This window comes from Alligator sinensis, unplaced genomic scaffold (genome assembly GCF_000455745.1).
Source record: "Alligator sinensis unplaced genomic scaffold, ASM45574v1 scaffold707_1, whole genome shotgun sequence".
NCBI lineage: Eukaryota > Metazoa > Chordata > Crocodylia > Alligatoridae > Alligator > Alligator sinensis.
Window position 1 is genome coordinate 341,344 of NW_005842065.1, and position 16,394 is coordinate 357,737.

General features: G+C 50.2%; 2 protein-coding genes across 7 annotated transcripts in view; one reads left to right on the plus strand and one right to left on the minus strand.

Annotated features, from left to right (window-relative positions):
• The window catches only part of LOC102382142 (retinol dehydrogenase 8-like), an 11,915-nt gene extending 7,569 nt beyond the window's left edge, over positions 1 to 4,346 (minus strand). For 2 of the 6 annotated variants that reach the window (XM_025203999.1, XM_025203996.1), the window contains exon 1: positions 1,583 to 1,733. In XM_025203999.1, the coding sequence (XP_025059784.1) occupies positions 1,583 to 1,718 (136 nt within the window). In that variant the 5' untranslated portion in view covers positions 1,719 to 1,733. Of the gene's footprint in view, positions 1 to 1,582; positions 1,734 to 3,957; positions 3,995 to 4,045; positions 4,080 to 4,195 lie in introns of those variants that run through there. The other 4 variants (XM_025204000.1, XM_025203998.1, XM_025203997.1 and 1 more) reach the window with 4 other exon arrangements.
• An 11,432-nt stretch (positions 4,347 to 15,778) lies between these two features.
• The window catches only part of C3 (complement C3), a 62,215-nt gene continuing 61,599 nt past the window's right edge, over positions 15,779 to 16,394 (plus strand). Inside the window, exon 1 of the mRNA XM_006023345.3 lies at positions 15,779 to 15,914. Within this exon, the coding sequence (XP_006023407.1) occupies positions 15,844 to 15,914 (71 nt within the window). The 5' untranslated portion in view covers positions 15,779 to 15,843. The remainder of the gene's footprint in view (positions 15,915 to 16,394) is intronic.

Genomic DNA, 16,394 nt, shown 5'->3' on the forward strand with positions numbered 1-16,394 from the left:
AACCCCATGCACAGACTCCCAGTAAATGCCCCCTAGTGCCCTTGACCCTGAAGGTTTTCCTCAGGCCAAAGCAGAGGGCAGAGAATTTTAACTGCACCCATTTTATGGATGGACAAACTGAGGCCCAGAGCAAAGCAGCACCCCAATTGCAGGACTCCTGGGTTCTAATTCTGAGCTATGGGTGAGGATGGAAAGAAACTATGACTCCTGGGTTCTTTATTGAGCCTTATCACTTGGAAGGAGTATCTCTTGCTGACAGGAGTTGGGTACGAGGGAGAGTCTGGATCCCAGGTAGAGTCCCAATCTGCCCCCAGTCTTTGTCAGGTCTCTGTGCAGCCCCTTTCCACCAGAATACCCCTCTCAGTCCCTCCTACAGGGCAGTTTATTCCCCGCTGCCTCCTGCATACTCAGGAAACGCTTCTTTCCTGTTAGAGCAGGGAGGCAGGGGAATCAACACCCAGGGTAGCTGTGGACTCTCCATCACCGGAGGGATTCAAGGAGAGGTTGGACAGACACTGGTCAGGGATGATCTAGGTGTCACAGTGCCTGTGTTCTACTATAGGGATTTCCCAGGCTTCTGGGCTTTGCTGGTTGCCCCCTTCCCTCACTTTCTGCTTCAGGGGGGCATGGGGTGTTAGTGGCAGCCCAGGCTGGGGATGGTGACAGGGCTGTGCCAATGTTCCTACTGGGACTCAACCCCGGAGGGTCCTGGCTAGAAGGTCTTGCCCCTCACTCTGGCTGAGACCAATGCCATATTGGGGTCAGAAAGGAATCTCTGCCCTGGTCAGACTGGTCCAGACTGGTTGGGGGGGGGAGTGGGGGGGTTCCTTCCTCTGTAGCAGGGGCATGGCCTCTGCCTGGGACCTCTCAAACATGTCTTAACACCTTTTACAGAAGCAGGATGTTGGCCACTGTGGTCCTCCTGCCTTCTGTGGCAGGTTTGGGTGTGATGTCTGGCCCTGTGTCAGAGCTGAGGGTAGTTTTATGAGGAGGTTAGACAATGGATTAGTTTGAGATGGTTTAGATAGAGCTGATCCTGCCTCAGGCAGGGGGTTGGGCTCAATGTGACCTCTCAAGGTTGTATCCAGCCTGTCTCTATGACTCTATGATCTTTTTATCCCTTTGGGGTCCTTTTAGCATAGAATCCTACGTATCCCTTTAGAATCCTTTGATTCCTTTAGGGATCTTTTTATCTGAAGGTCTTACAGGCCTCTTTAGGATCCCTGTATTCCTTCTGAGATCCTTTTAGCCTGGGATCCTATAGACCCATATGGGACCCTTGTATCCTTCTGGGATCATTTTATCCTGGGACCTTACACACCCCTTCAGAATCATTTGATCCCTTTTGGGATTCTTTTATCCTACAGACCCCTTTAAGATTCTTGTATCCCTTTTGGAATCCTTTTTAGCCTGGGGTCCTACAGATCCTTTTAGAATCCTTTGATCCCTTTTGGGATCCTTTTAGCCTGGGATCCTACAAACTCACTGTCCCACTGAAGACTCTGAATTAACACTTTGCCCCACAGACAACCAAGGTGAGTTTGAATGAATTTTAAGTGAGAGTTGATGAACAATGCCTTGCCTTGGAAAGCTTGTCTACCTCTATCCCAGTGACCAGATTGTTGCCAACAAAGGGAACCTCCTAAGAAATCCAATCCCTCTCCAATTAATTGCCACTCAGGTGGCCCTCCAGCCTGTAAATCAAAACCCAGAACCATTAGATGAAGCTGGTTGTCTGGTTCTTAAACAGTCACCTCCTGGGTTTAACCAAGCATCATGGGGGCTTCACGGAGAATCTGATCTGGGATTTGGGAGGAAGGGGTGAAAGCAAAGGACTGGGATTATTCAGGAGGAGGCAGAGCCTAAGAAATGGTGAGAGTCACAAAATCCTAGAGAAATCAAGCTAGAAGGGACGTCCAGAGGTCATCTAGTGACTTACCCCCTGCCTGAGGCAGGATCAGCCCTATCCAAACCATCCCAAATGAATCATAAAATCATGGAAATTAGGGCTGGAAGGAACCTCTGGAGATCACCCAGTACAAACCCCTGTTCCAAGCAGGACCATCCTCAGCTGTCTCATCCCAGCCAAGGCTTGGTCTACCTGGGTTTTCAAAATCTCCAAAGATAAAGATTTCACCACTTCTCCGGGTAGCCTGTTCCAGTACTTCACTACCCTCCTAGGGAGAGAGTTTTTTCTGGTATTTCACCTAAACTTCCCTGGCTGCAACTGGAGCCCATTGCTCCTCATCCTCTTATCTACCACCACAGAGAACAGTCTCTCTTCATCCTCTTGGTGCCCACCCTTCAGGGAGTTGAAGGCTGCTATTAAAACCCGCTCTCAGTCTACTCTTCTCCAGAAAAAACAAACCCAGTTCTCTCAGCCTCTCCTCATCAGTCCTGCTCCTTTCAAACCAGTCTTGTTGCCCTCCCCTGGGCTCTCTTCAATTTGGCCACATCCTTTCTGGAGAGAGGGGCCCAGCACTGGACACAGTACTCCAGATGTGGCCTCACCAGCGCTGAATAGGGGGGAAGAATCACTTGCCTTGGAAAAAAAAAGCTGTCATCTAAACTTTACATTAAAGGACCATCAGCCCTGGCATGACACCAAGCATCACGCTGGAACCTGCCACACAGAAAGCAGGGGAGCCATGGCAGCCAACATCCTGGTGCTGTAAAAGGGTGTTAATATATGCTCAAGAGATCCCAGGCAGAGGCCGTGCCCCCACTAGAGAGGAAGGCAACCCTCCACGGTCCATACTGATCTGACCAGGGAAGAACACTCCTTCCTGACCCACAGTGTGGCTTCTGTCTGAGTCTGAGCAGAGGGGCAAGACCCTCCAGCCAGGACCCCCCCCCCGGTTGAGTCCCAGCAGGAGCATTGGCGTGACCCAGTCACCATCCCCAGCCTCAGCTGCAGCCACCACCCAAAGCCTCTGAATTAGGCTTAAAAACCCCTAACACGTTGTAGTAGAAGATCTCAGTATAATGTCATTGGGAAGGGGTCCAAGGTCCTGCATGCACACTCGCAGAGAAGCAGGGCTGGCAGGGACCGCCAGAGGTCACATCTAGTCCAACCGCCTGCCTGAGACAGGATCAGCCTTGTCCAAACCATCCCAGACAAATCAATTGTCCACCCTCTCAGCTAAACTACCCTCGGCCCTCACATAGCATCAGACACGCACTTGAACCTGCCACAGATAAAGCAGGGGGACCTCACCAGCTAATGCCCTGTTTCTGCAAAACGTTGTTAATATACAGTCCAGAGATCCCAGGCAGAGGCCATACTCCCTTTACAGAGGAAGGCAGGCCCCCTCCCCCCCCACATCCATGCCAATCTGACCAGGGGGGGAAATTCCTTTGTGACCCCAAATCTGGCATCCATCTGAGCATGAGCAGAGGCGGAACCCTCTAGCCAGGACCCTCCCAGGTTGAGTCCCAGCACTGACACAATCCAGTCACCATCTCCACCCTGGGTTGCAGACAGCCCACACCCCATGCCAATGAGGGAGGCTTAACACCCCCCCAAGCAGCAAAACCCAGAAGCCTGGGACATCCCCACAGTAGACTCAGGGGGCTAGAAAGCAGGGAAGCAAGGAAGCAACAGGCAATGGGAGAGACACAGGAGGAGGAAAGAGGGATCCAGTTGGATCTGGAGGCCAGAGGGGACGCTTTGTCTGTGAAGGTAGGGTTGCCAACTCTGTTTGAATCTATTCTGGGAGGTTTTATCACATGATGTAATGACATTAATGACCTTACATCAGGAAGGCAAACACACATTACTACTACAATTTAACAACCCTGTAAAAACCTGACAACTGTATAAATCAGATTCAACATTTCGTATTTATTTTAATGGATGCCCTATCATTTTTCTCTGGGTGACTCTCAGCATTTCCTGGGGATTGATCTCTAACCCCTGGAGACTCCCGGGCAATCCTGGAGGATTGGCAACCCTACCTGAAGGGGTGATGGGGTCCATGGAGGGGGAAATGGGGGTGTGGGGGGAGGGCTGGGAACCAGCTAGGGTGGGATGAGATGCTTCTACCCCCTCCCGGACGCATCATCCCCGGGCTTGCTCCCAGGACCCCCAGGTCCTGTCTCGCCCCCCTAGCAGCCAAGGGGGAGGCTGATGGCCGAGCCCCACCGCACCCAGCGCCGGGCTCCCGGCCCGGGTGTGCGCCCTCCCCAGCCCTACCTGCCGGCCGGATGGATGGATGGAGCGAGGGAGGGACGGAGCCCAGCCCGCCCCGCTTTGCAGCGCCGGCTCCGCTCGCCAGCCCGGGGCAGGCCGGGGCTCGTAGTCCCTGCACCACCGCCTCCTCCGGGCTGGAGCCGCCCCGGGGAGGAGCTTGGGTCGCCGAGCCGTGTGTTGCTGCTGGGTTTGCTCCTGCCCCGGATTCTGGTCTCTTTATTAGCATACTGTGCATAATATAGTCAGATATAGTCGCATAATTTTTGCATAATATAGTTCGATACCCGGGTGTTTGCATAATATATTCAAGTAGATCTATTCAAATGAGCTCATCCCTCCCCAGCTCGCAGGAGCTGCCTCTAGCAAGCCATGGGGATGTTGCTACTGGCTTTGCTCCTACTTCTATTCCCTCTCTGCCTATTTTTACATAATATATTCAACTATGCCCATGTATTTGCATAATACAGTGGAGTAGATCTATGGAAATGAGCTCATCTTTCCACCCACCCCAGCTCATAAGGCCACAGGGGTGTTGCCACTGGGTTTGCCCCTGCTTCCATTCCCTCTTCCCTTTGTATATATGTGCATAATGAATTGAAGTCCTCATCTATTTGCATAATATATTTGAGCAGATTTATTCAAATGAGAGATCTCTTCACCTGCCCCAGCCCATAAGAGTTTTCTGCAGCAGGTCACAGGGGAACGTGCCCCGGGGGGGAAAAGACTGGCGCATTCTGAGCTAAAAATGCCTCTTCAGCCCATCAAGCCCCTCTTTAAGTGTCACATCTCGTTGGCCTAGCTGGGACCAGCCTGGGGCTCTGTCCTCAGCCTGGTGCCAATGCAGCCCAAAGGCAGGGCTAATGATGGGGCCAGGCCCCAGTTGGATGGGAGCACCATGTAGAGCAGCCTGAAGGTGGATCTGAGTTGCGCTCAGCTCCACACTGCCCCTTGAGAAGACCTGGATTGATGCCTGTGGGAAACAAATCCACTACTCTTCTTCATCTGGAGTTTAGGAGCTCTCAGGGCACAAGTCTCCTTGCAAGACGATCTAGGGGCTGGAAGGCTCAGGACACCTGGGTTCCCAGCTTCAGGGGGGTGGGGAGAGCGGCATCTAGCTGCCAGAGAAGGACACCTCCGGATTCCCAAGGAGGGGTAACAATGAGATCTGCAGCCCCTGGATGCCTGGGTTCTTTTGGCTGCCTCGTCACTGTAGAGGAGCAGGGCCTGGGCTTGACGGCTGGTTCCAGCAGCTGTTTTCCATGGCACCTGCCCTTGGAGGGGATTGGAGACATCCGGGCAGGACATGGACCAGGGAAGGCAGCAGGGCCAGGATTGTCATTGTCTGGTACCAGGGGTGATCTCAGGGGAGCACTGAAGTAGTCACATCCCACTTTGCTTTCTGCTCCACCCAGACTTTAAACCCTATTGCCCAGGACTGACAGCAGCATTTCTAATCAGTGTTGCCTGAGTCCATTGACTTCACAGCTCTTTATCATCTCCGTGATTCCTGTTACTCTCTCCACTCCCCAGGTGTTGACAACCCTCTCTCCTTTTTAATGGTCTTGACATTAATGGAGTAACCCTTTCTTCTGCAAAGCTGCTGTCTGTTACCCAGTCTTGGCCATGTCTCTCTTCTGTTTCCCAGACCTACAAACTGTTTTCAGTTCTAGCTTAAAAACTTCACACAGGTGTGGTTGTGTAAACTCAGGTGAACCTTAACTCATATGTGGAAATGACTGGCAGCAAGTATTAGAGGCACTGCCAAGACACTCAAGAAGGTGACATTTTTGTTCATGAATCTGAATAAGAGGCATACACTGAACTCTAATGGCCACAGGACTAATCAAACACTATCTTTGTACTATTATTACCTAGTTCCTGGTTATCTTTTTTAATTATGTATATAAGCTGGCAAATCAGCTCATATTCTAGTGCAGTTATATTTGATTTGGTTTGATCTCAACTGAATAATCTGTATTTTGTTGTCCAAATCTGAATGACAGACATGCGTCAAACTCTATCCACTAAACACTATCTTTGAACTAGTTTTGCCCGATTCCTTGTGTCTTTTTAAACTGAATATATAAACTAGAAAATGAGCACACGTTTCAATAGAGTTATATTTGATCTGGTTTGATCTCAATTGCATAATCTAGATTTTGTTTTCCAAATCTGAATGAGAGACATACACTGAACTCTAATGGCTTTGGGGCTAACAACATGTTATATTTGCACTTATAGGCAGATTAACACATGGACCAGCTGGGCCTGGGCCCTGGGACCCCTGCCTCGGCACGAACAAAACCGGTGGCCAAACCAGGCTGGGCGTACACGATGCAGCAGGCCCTGGCTGCCAGGCACTTTTTGCCGAGTGTTACTGCAGCTGGACTGAGCTGTGGTGGAGCAAACGGTCACCTCCCAAGCTCGGTCTGTACTGTGTGCACCCAGTGAGCAGCAGCTCTGTACCCCCAGAGTCGACTCCAGCACAGACCTATGGACAGAGCCCATGACTGCGGGGCAGGGCACAGGTTGTGGGGGGGACCTTGGGCCATGGGGGGGAGGGGATCAGGCCCAGGGCCCCAATGAATCTTAATCCACCCGTTTGAGCTATTTTTGCCTAGTCTCTGGCTGTCTTTCTAAATTGAATATATAAGATGCCAAATCAGAGCACATTTCAATGCAGTTGTATTTGGTAGGGTTTGATTTTAAATAGAATAATCTAGCTCTAGGCTCCTAGCCTATGAGTAAAACAGCTAGTTTCTCAAACTGAAGAAAAATGGGTAGTGTTTATATGGGATGATGCACTGTGCCACCTGCCTGCGCACCCTTTCAAAATCCTAGATCAGCCCATGGCTGGTTCTACCTAAAATATGCCCCCAAAAAGGCTCATATTTTGGATTCAGATCTGGGGGCAGGGAAGATAATCCAAATCCTCCCAGATAGAAAAATCCGAGAGCTGATTTCCCATCTGCTGCAGGTAAACAATGAAGTAATCGTGGGGCCCTTCCAACTGGCATGAGATTAGATGTCGTGCACGGGGGTGGGGGCTTCTCTATGTACGTTCCACGTCAACAACGCACTGGAATTTCCCTCTCTGCTCCATGGAGGTGAGGTTGGGGAGCTGCCGGCACAGAAAGCCCCGGGGAGAGAGAACACTGAACACTGGGAGTTGCCAGGCACAGAGAGACCAAACAAAAGGCCTCTTCTGTGCTCAGAAAGGAGGAGGTAGAGGCTGAAGCGAAGGGGCCAGCTGCCAGGACTCCTGGTTCTCTTTCCAGCAGGGAGGGTTGGGTGTGGGGGCAGTGAGGAGGGAGGACTCATGGGTGGGTGTTGGAAATGAGTCAAGAATCCAGGATTTTTTTTTCCTGCCCTCTGCCCTGAGCTGTGTTACTTGTTTTCCCTGGATGGCATTTGGGATATGCATTAAATCCAGTGGCTCCCCTCTGGGGATGAAGCAGGTGGCCCAGTGCGACTGCTCCAGGGGGGGGCAAACACTGGCGGTGACACATCCAAAGACTTCCTGGATCCCAGCCTGCTCCTCAGTCCTTTCCACTTCCCCAGTAAGACATCATTTATTCACTCACGTACTATACCTGCCTTCTCCCCTCCCCCCACCCCGCAAAAAACATAGCTGTCAATAATTAGGGGCATGAAAAGCAATGCTGAACAGCTCAAATAAGAGTTTCTTCATTTTTCCTTCCCTAAACCAGGCATGTGTTGGGGGGAGGGTATGCTATGTGGGTAAATATGGTAATTAACGGGTAAAGTAAGCACATTCATGTCACCTCCTAGTGTCTAATTATCTGGATTGCAATAGCATGCTCAGTTTGGAGTGTTGCGGCTTTAAACCATGATGAGTAAACACACAATGAGCTCTGTGCCACATGACCCTCACTCGCTGAGCGAGTGTAAAGCTTGTATAAACCTAGCATGGATACCACACTTTCTTGCATACCATACACCCCCAAAATAAGACACACCTTGAATGTAAAACAAACAATAAGATTTTTCCAGAGTTAGGGCCACATTCAGTAAGGATAGGGGGCCTTACCCTCAGCTCATTCCCTCCCCCTTTCCAGTGTGAGCAAAAGTTGTAGTTTTTAACCCTTTTTACAGCTGAATTCTCAGCAGCTCAGCCAAAAACTGAAACCCTACCTGCTGCTGAAGCCTGGACTCCATGGGTAGCTCTAGGGATAAAAACAGTATGAGGCTGTAAAATAGGAAGAGGGAAACCAGATGCAGATAGCAGCATTGCTGAAGAAAAGATTATTGGATTAGTAGAGCATGAACACCATTAAAAGAGGAGAGAGGGTGGTTCACACCTGTGGAGTGAAGAACAATGAGCAGAAATCCAACAGAATCTAATGATGCATGAAGTCCCTTGACACCCTCAGCATTGTTTGAATAGAAATGCCACTGCTGTTCTGGCCAGAAAATCCTTTCCCCCTCTTAAGACATGGAGTCCAATTCTGGAATACTAATTGTTTGGGGAAAAGGTGCATGCAGTATGCTAATAAATATGGTACAGTTGTCTTCAATGCAGAAACATCCACAGGAAGGTGAGCCAAAAAGCATTGTATTACCATATCTTCTTGCATACAGTATGTGCCAGAATATACTGTATACCTTGTTTTTTGAAAGGCAGAATGAAGAAGTAAAGATTTCTCCAGAGTTATGGCAACATAGAGCAAGGACAGAATCTCATCTTCAGCATGCTCCCCCCCCACCCCAAATCCTGCTTAACTAAAACTGAAACCCTAACTGCTGCTGTAGCTTGGCCTCCATGGGTGGATCAGGAAATTACAAAAAGACCCAACAAGGGTCCCCAGGGCTGTGAAATAGGAGGAGAGAGACAGGAGCAGCTAACAAAAAGCAGCATTGCTGGAAGAAAGTTAGTTCTATTAGTTAAACACAAAGACCGTTAAAAAGAAAAGACAATGGCTAACACCTCTGGAGTAAAGAACAATGAGCCCTGAAGACAACTGACTCCCCTAGCTGCCTGAATAGCAATGCAGTAGCTGCTACCCAGGAATCAAAGCAGAAGGCAGAGAAATCAGCTTTGCCACTTCATACATGCATCCTGATAGGGGGTGGCTGATACTGGGGGGAGGAAGGCTTGTGTTGTATGCAAAGAAATATGGCATCACGCAACCTAAGGAATCTAGCAACTGCCACTCCACCTGCTCCACCGGGCCTGAAAAAAACCTGGTGTGGCATTAAGCAAGCAGGCATGCAAATAAACCTAGCAGAGAAGCTACTTGGTATTTCCTTATTGGCTTTGACCTTGGCTCCTTGGGCACTGAGGCTCTGAGGCAAGGGGAAGGGGGTGGAGGGCTGCATTTCATGGAGAAGGGGGCTTCCCCTAGCTTGTCCCTGCTATGTTGTGGATGCAGCCTGTGAGCTCCTTATCAGGCCGAGGTTGCTGCCTGGCGGTGCATGACCTGGGCTGTCTCTTTCGAGGCCAAGCTAATCCAGGTCCAGCTTCATAGTAATTCCTGTGCCACTGCCAGGAAGGTCCCTTGGGGAGGGGAGAAGTGAAGTTAACTCTTTCACTCCTGTGATGTCAGGCCTGCTCCGGTGCCAGGAAGTGGCTTGCGGGGCTGGGCTGGCCCTCTTGTGCCTGGAAGATTGAAGAGGTGAACTGTGTCATGGATGTACAACACCGAACATGGCCTGGCTGTAAGGCTAGGGAGGGCAGGGGTTGTAAGGGCTAAGCTGTACCTAGGACACAGCGTTGGGCTTTGCTGTGACAAGAACGGGCTCTTATTGTGTATGTGTGTGTGTTTGTGGGGGTGGGTACATGTGTCTATGGGAGTGTAAGTGCGTGTGTGTGTGCATGCCTGCGTGGTGGGCATCAACATGCTTTTGGAAAATAGCCAGAGTGGGTGACTGTACCACCTCTGGGGGGAGCCTGTTCCAGACCCTTGGCATTCAACTTGTATGGAAGTTTTTCCTTATGTCTACCCTGAAGTGATCCTCAGTCAGCTTCTGCCCATTATGTCTTATCCTCCCCTGGGGGCTTTGATGAACAGCTGCTCTCTCAGGTCCTGTTGTATGCCCTTAATATACTTGGGCTGGTCTAATAAAAGATATCAAATTCACCCAAGGAACCTTGTCTGTCTTAATATACTTATACACTGCCACCAAGTATAATTTCATGTGCCTCATTTCCAGCCTGACTCCCAGGGCCCACAACCTAGGCTTAAACTTACAACCTTCCCAGGGCAAGTGCAGCACTCGAGGGTCTGAGTCACAAAGCAAATCCAGCTCCTCCTGCCCCTTGAAATTCCTCCCAGCCACCAGAAACCCTCTTCCCAGGGCTAGAATTCACCCCCAGCCTTGAACTCTCAACATTTTGACTACAAGCTCAGCCATGCAAACCCCTAAGGGACAAGCCAAGATACATAGCTAAAGGAATCAGTAATATCAAGATATGCTGACCTATTCTGCAATCTTTTCATTAGAAAGTCTGTTTTGTTTTGTTTTTTTGAAAGTCAAGCAATAAATGAGCATTTTTGTTAAGAGGTATACACAGTGCTCATGCTGGAGCACCTGCATTGGCTGGGGATTGAACCCACATCTCTTATATAGCATGCAGGGATGCTACCATTGAACCACCAATGCTTACCAAAGCTTTTATGCACATGAGTATGTGCATGCATATGTATATGCGTATATATGCATAGAGATGTGTGTACATGTGTGTCTGCACATGTACCCAACTCTCCATTAGCTGGGCTGCAACATCAATTTGCCTCCTGCTCCTAATGAATATTCATTTGCTGGTGTGCAGAATTTGGTCTACCCTTTCTGTTGAATATTCATCAGCCTGAGTGCAAAAGTCTGATAATAGTGGAATTTCTACTAATAGAAACTAACTGATCTGCAAATAACAGAAGAGACATCCATGTATGTATGAGCCTGTTCCCCCCAGCAGGACTAGAACCTGTACTTTTATAAAGTGCACCTAATCCCCAAACTATAGCATCTCACCCAGAGCAAGTGCTGTAAGATTAGACAAAAGTCCCAGTGATACAATAAGTCCTTCTATTTTCGCCTGGTCCCCCCCAAGAAACCTCACTCCCTCATCAGCCCACCTCTATGGACATCACCCCACAATGAAGATGAGGCCCTTGTTGTGCCAGTTACTGAACAAACGCTTGGAGAACTAGAGGTTGGGGCCATGGAGTCACTAGCCCAGAAGCAGACAGCAGGAAAGCAGCTTGGCAGTGTTATAGGGTAGCCACTAGCCAACCCTCCAGCATTGCCCTGGAATATCCTGGAATTAGATATAAATCTCCAGGAGATGCTGAAAGTCACCTACAAGAGAAATAAGATGGCATTCATTAAAATAAATATTAAATATTGAATCCAATTTATACAATAGTCCAGTGGGTTTTTAAAATGTAATAGCAATGTGCATTTGATGTCATGATGTAAAGTCTACACACCATACTCTGTAACTGATACACCAAGCATGTGGGCATGTTCACACTGTGCATCGCCAGCACGTTGCCATTCCAGAAACCTCTAGGAACAGATCCAAGCAGAGTTGGCAACTCTACAGCGTTAACAGGGTGATCTGGCCCTTTAAGAAGGGGCAGCAGGGCCTGGTAAGGGAGCCCAGCTGCGGAGCATTTAACTTGCCAGGGAATGCCCTTTAACTAGCTCCCAGAAGAGCAAGCCAGTGAGTAAGGAAACAGCTTGTTGCCAGGAGAAGAAGCAGAAGAATAAGGCAACATAGGATCTTGGCTTGTTTTAATTGCTTTGTTAGCTGCTGAAGCTTATTGGGTAGAAAATGACCTGCCTGAGGAACTACCATACTTCCTGGTCTACCACCCACTCCCCAAATGAAACAGGCACCTTGTTTTTTGCAAAGTAGAACATAGGGGGAAAAAGACTTATTCAAGAGTTGTGGCTAGTGGTGGGACATGGAGTAAGTCCTCCTGGGAACACAGAGCATCCAGAAAGTGTGGCATCAGGGGGTTCCTCATGCCAGCGGCCTTGCCCAGATTGCTCCTGGGATGCCGTGCTTCCTGGATGCTCTGTGTTTCCAGGAAGACACACTGACCTTTCCAAGGGCAGTAGCAAAACAGTTCTTTCCTGCAAACAAAGTTCCTGTAAATAAAGTGTTTCCACACGACAAGCCTCACAAAGATCCTACCAGTAGCCATAAGTGCAGAGTACATGGAGGCCTGAGGGCCCCGGTCCCCTTCAGAAAGAGGGCAGGGTGACCACTTATAGGGCAGGACCAGGACAATTCCAAAATGGGACTTCCAAATCCTGGCCCCAGGCTGACTCCGGGACAGCATCTGTCCCGGATTCCCAGTATCATGCACAGATCCAGGTTTTCTGTTCACCTCAGAAAAGTGGGGGAAATGGTGTGTTTCCCCTTGGAGGCTGGCAGAGTTCGAGCCTGCAGGGCTCACCTCTTGCACGTGTGTGCATGCACACGCATGCACATGGCCAGGAATACACCCCCAGGCAGCAGCAGAGAACAGCTCCCCCAGCTGCCTGCAGGTAAGTCTGTGGGGGCAGAATGGACTGAGGCCCCCACAGCAAGGGAGGGAGTGGGGCAGGGGCTGGGCCAGGAGGCACTTCCCAGGAAAGGCAGTGCATGGGATCTGGGGCCAGGGCAGGGAGTGAGACAGCCATGGGTGGCTCATCCAGTGCAGTGGGCAGGGGGGTGGGTAAGGGGGGGAGCCCTGCCACTGCAGACACTCCCAAGGAGGAAGGCATGGGGGGCATGGGCCCCCCAGATTTGTGAATGGAGTGGAGGTGGATGTGTATTGGATGTGCCTGTTGCAGCCTCAGGGACCCTGCCCTACTAAGCTCCCCCCAGAAGCCCTGCACCGGCCGCACTCTCATGGTGAGGCACCTCCTACCCACCAAGCAGCAGTGAGAGTGGCAACAGTGATGGCAGAGGTGCGGAGTTGTGTCCCCTGCTGATGCCAAGTCAGCAAGAGGCATCTCATTATGGCGGCATGGCTGGTGTGGGGCTCCTGGGGGAGGGCAGCAAGGCAGGGAGCCCCAGGCCCACAGCGAGCAGCCCCCATCCACCCCATGGGCTCTGCTCATCTCTGCTCCAGAGCGGGAGCAGGAAGGAATCATCTTAGCCCCGCCCCAGCAAAAATAAAAGTTGGCGCCTATACCAGTAGCTCATTGGCTGATTCAGGCACAAGCTGCAGTGCTGAGCTAATGGCTATGGCTGTGAGAGGGTTAACACAGGACTCTGCCATCTTGGCAGCTGTGTGGCATGTACCATGTCTCCCAGTTTTTGTTTGGTTTTTTCCCTGTGAAGAAAACAGTTTCGCCATTTAAAATACACACCCCAATTTTTTTAAGGGAAAGATATGTTATATGCAAGGAAACATGGTAACAGCAGAGCTAACCAGCCTGCAAAAGCCAGCAGGATGAAAGACCCAGTTATACCAAAGCTACCGTACAGCCCATTGGCAGAGCCTAGAATAGGATCCCATCTCCTGACATCAACTCAGTGCCCTCACCTGCTGCCCCTGCCCCCCAACCGAGATTTGGCAAAAGCTGCTCTCCCTATATTTCTTGCATAGAATGTGCACTCCAGTTTCCACCAGCCAATTTTGGGGGGGAGTGGGAGGTGCATGGTGTATATGAGAAAATATGGTATCAGGATGTACACAGCTCAGTGGCAGAGCCCAGAATAGGTCCCCATTTCCTGATGCCAGCTCAGCACCCTCATCCACTGCCCTTCCTTGGCCAGTAAGTGATAGAAACTGCTTTTTTCATATTTCTTGCATAGAATGTGCATTCTAATTTCCAGCAGCCTTTTTGGAGGGAATAGTATGTATTTACAAGAAAATACAGTGTGGGGGGTGCATCTACACGTGCAATTAAGGTGCAGCAATAAACTCTGGAGCACTTTGAGCTGAAATAAACTGCTCCCAGGGGCAGCGTCTACACATGCACCTGGGACAACAGCAATTTGAGCAGGGGCAGGGTGAGCCCGGGCTGGCAGTGGGTATGCGGGGGTTAGCCCTGGGCTTCGCATGGCAGCGTTGGGTAGCAGAGGGCTGGTGGGAGCCAGGGGGTCTGGCCTCTAGCTGGCTGGGCTGACCGGGTGCAATTTACACCCATGGTCACTGCATCCACGTGCATTTCATTGTCTTTATTGACTCCACTGTAAGATAGTACTGTCCCCAACAGTACTATCTTATGGTGGAGTTAATAAATTTACTGCCCTCTAATACTGGCACACATGTATATGATGACACTTTACTGTGGAGCTAATTAGTCTACTCAGCAGTAAAACACGTGTAGATGCACCGTCTGTGTGTACACATGAAAATGCAGTATCTAGGTGCTTTTACCCAGCTTTAGTAAATAGCTTAGTGGTAGAGCCCAGAATAAGGGTCCCAACTGCTTTTAATGCATTTCTTGCTGTAAATGTGCATTCCAATTTCCAGGAGTTGTTGTGGTGGGGAGCACGTTGTATATGAGAAAATACAGTACCAGGGTGTTGTTACCTGCAGAGCCTAGAAGGGGACCCCATCTCCTGGTGCCAGCTCAGTGCCCTTGCCCACCACATCTCCTGGGCCTGGCTCTCACTGCTCCCCTCCTGCCAGGCCTGGTGAAATAAATGCCATCTGGAGATTGATGGCCCCTGCTATGACTGAGAGCTCAGTTTTAAGCAAACATGTTGCAACTGGATGTCTTTGGTTATTGTCCAGACTCCCCTCCCATATAAATACCAATGCTTGGAACACACACTGCTTACGGGAAGCCAACTGATAACCTGCTTTCCTCCATTAACCATCTCCTGGCTAGGAGCTCCTGCCACCCTTTGAAGCCTCCTTGATAGACTTTTACCTGCAGGCATCTGACCCAGATGGTCAGCTTGAACTGGTTCACCCTGAAAGTGCAGGGAAGGGAGCAGAAAGTAGAGCAGAAGATAGGGCAGGGAACAGAAAGCAGAGCAGCATGTGGGGCAGGGAGCGCAGGGCAGGGAGTAAAAAGCAGAGTAGCACATGGGGCAGGGAAAACAGGGCAGGGAGCAGAAAGCAGAACAGCAGGTGCAGCAGGGAGCAGAAAGCACCATGCTTTCTGCCCCCAACCCTGAGCTCCCTTGCCCCATGCTTTCTGCTCCCTTCTGCTGCTCTGCTTTCTGCTCCAAGACAATGGAGCAATGGTAGGCATGGATACTGGGATAACTGGGATCCACATGATTGCAAAGGATCCTTTGGAACCCACACCCCACCCAGAGCAGAAGATAGGAGCCAAGAGCAATGAATTTCCACTCCCTCCCCTACTCTAACCAACTTGCTCTCCTGCAGAAAAGCACGCAGTAGGAGTCCTGGATCTGTAACCACCTGACTTGACATGTGGGATCCATCAGATCCCAGTCCCTCTGATTGGCTGGCTAATACTGTAAGGAATACAGACCACAGCCAGAACCCCAGGGCCTGACATTCACCCCTCTCCTCCCCCATGGAAAAGACAAAGCGACTGTTGTATTCTGCAGAAAAACACCCTAGTTCCTTCCAGATGAAGGATCTGGTCCACACCCATTACTGATTAACTAATCAGCTGATTGCACAAAAGTTTAGTTTGCAGGGAGCCCATAGTATAAATAGCCCAAGCAAAGCCAGCCTCCCTGGACCCTCCAAGCAGTCGCTATGGAGGGATCTATTTGCTACCTGGCAGCTGTCCTGCTATTCTGCTTCCCTGCAGTTGTTCACAGCCAGCTGTAAGTATCCCTGCACCTCTGACTGGGCAGGATATCTCCTCCCACCCTCCACAAATGCTTTGGATCAGAAGCTGTGGCTGATTTTGTTTCTGGGTTTCCACCTTTCTCTGTAGCAAAGAGGCCACAGACTTCTGTCTGGTATCTCTGGCATGGATTTTAATCTTGTAGCAGCAGGAGATAAACAGGGGCAAGCTGGAGGGTGTTTCATGAGTCAGGCTGTGGGTTGTGAGTAAGTCTCATCCCTGGACAGATGAGATCAGCACTCGTCTGGGATGGTTTAGATGGGGGCTGATCCTGCCTTGAGCCAGGGGTTGGAATACCTATGACCTCTAGCAGATCCTACCAGTCCAGTTTTGCCGTGATTCTCAGCTGGGGAAGCCTGGGGCACTGTGAGATCTTTTTAAGTGCTCTATAATATTAGCATGGTTAGCTGTGCAAATGCCTGCAGGTGATTCACAAGATCAACCCTGAGATCTTCAA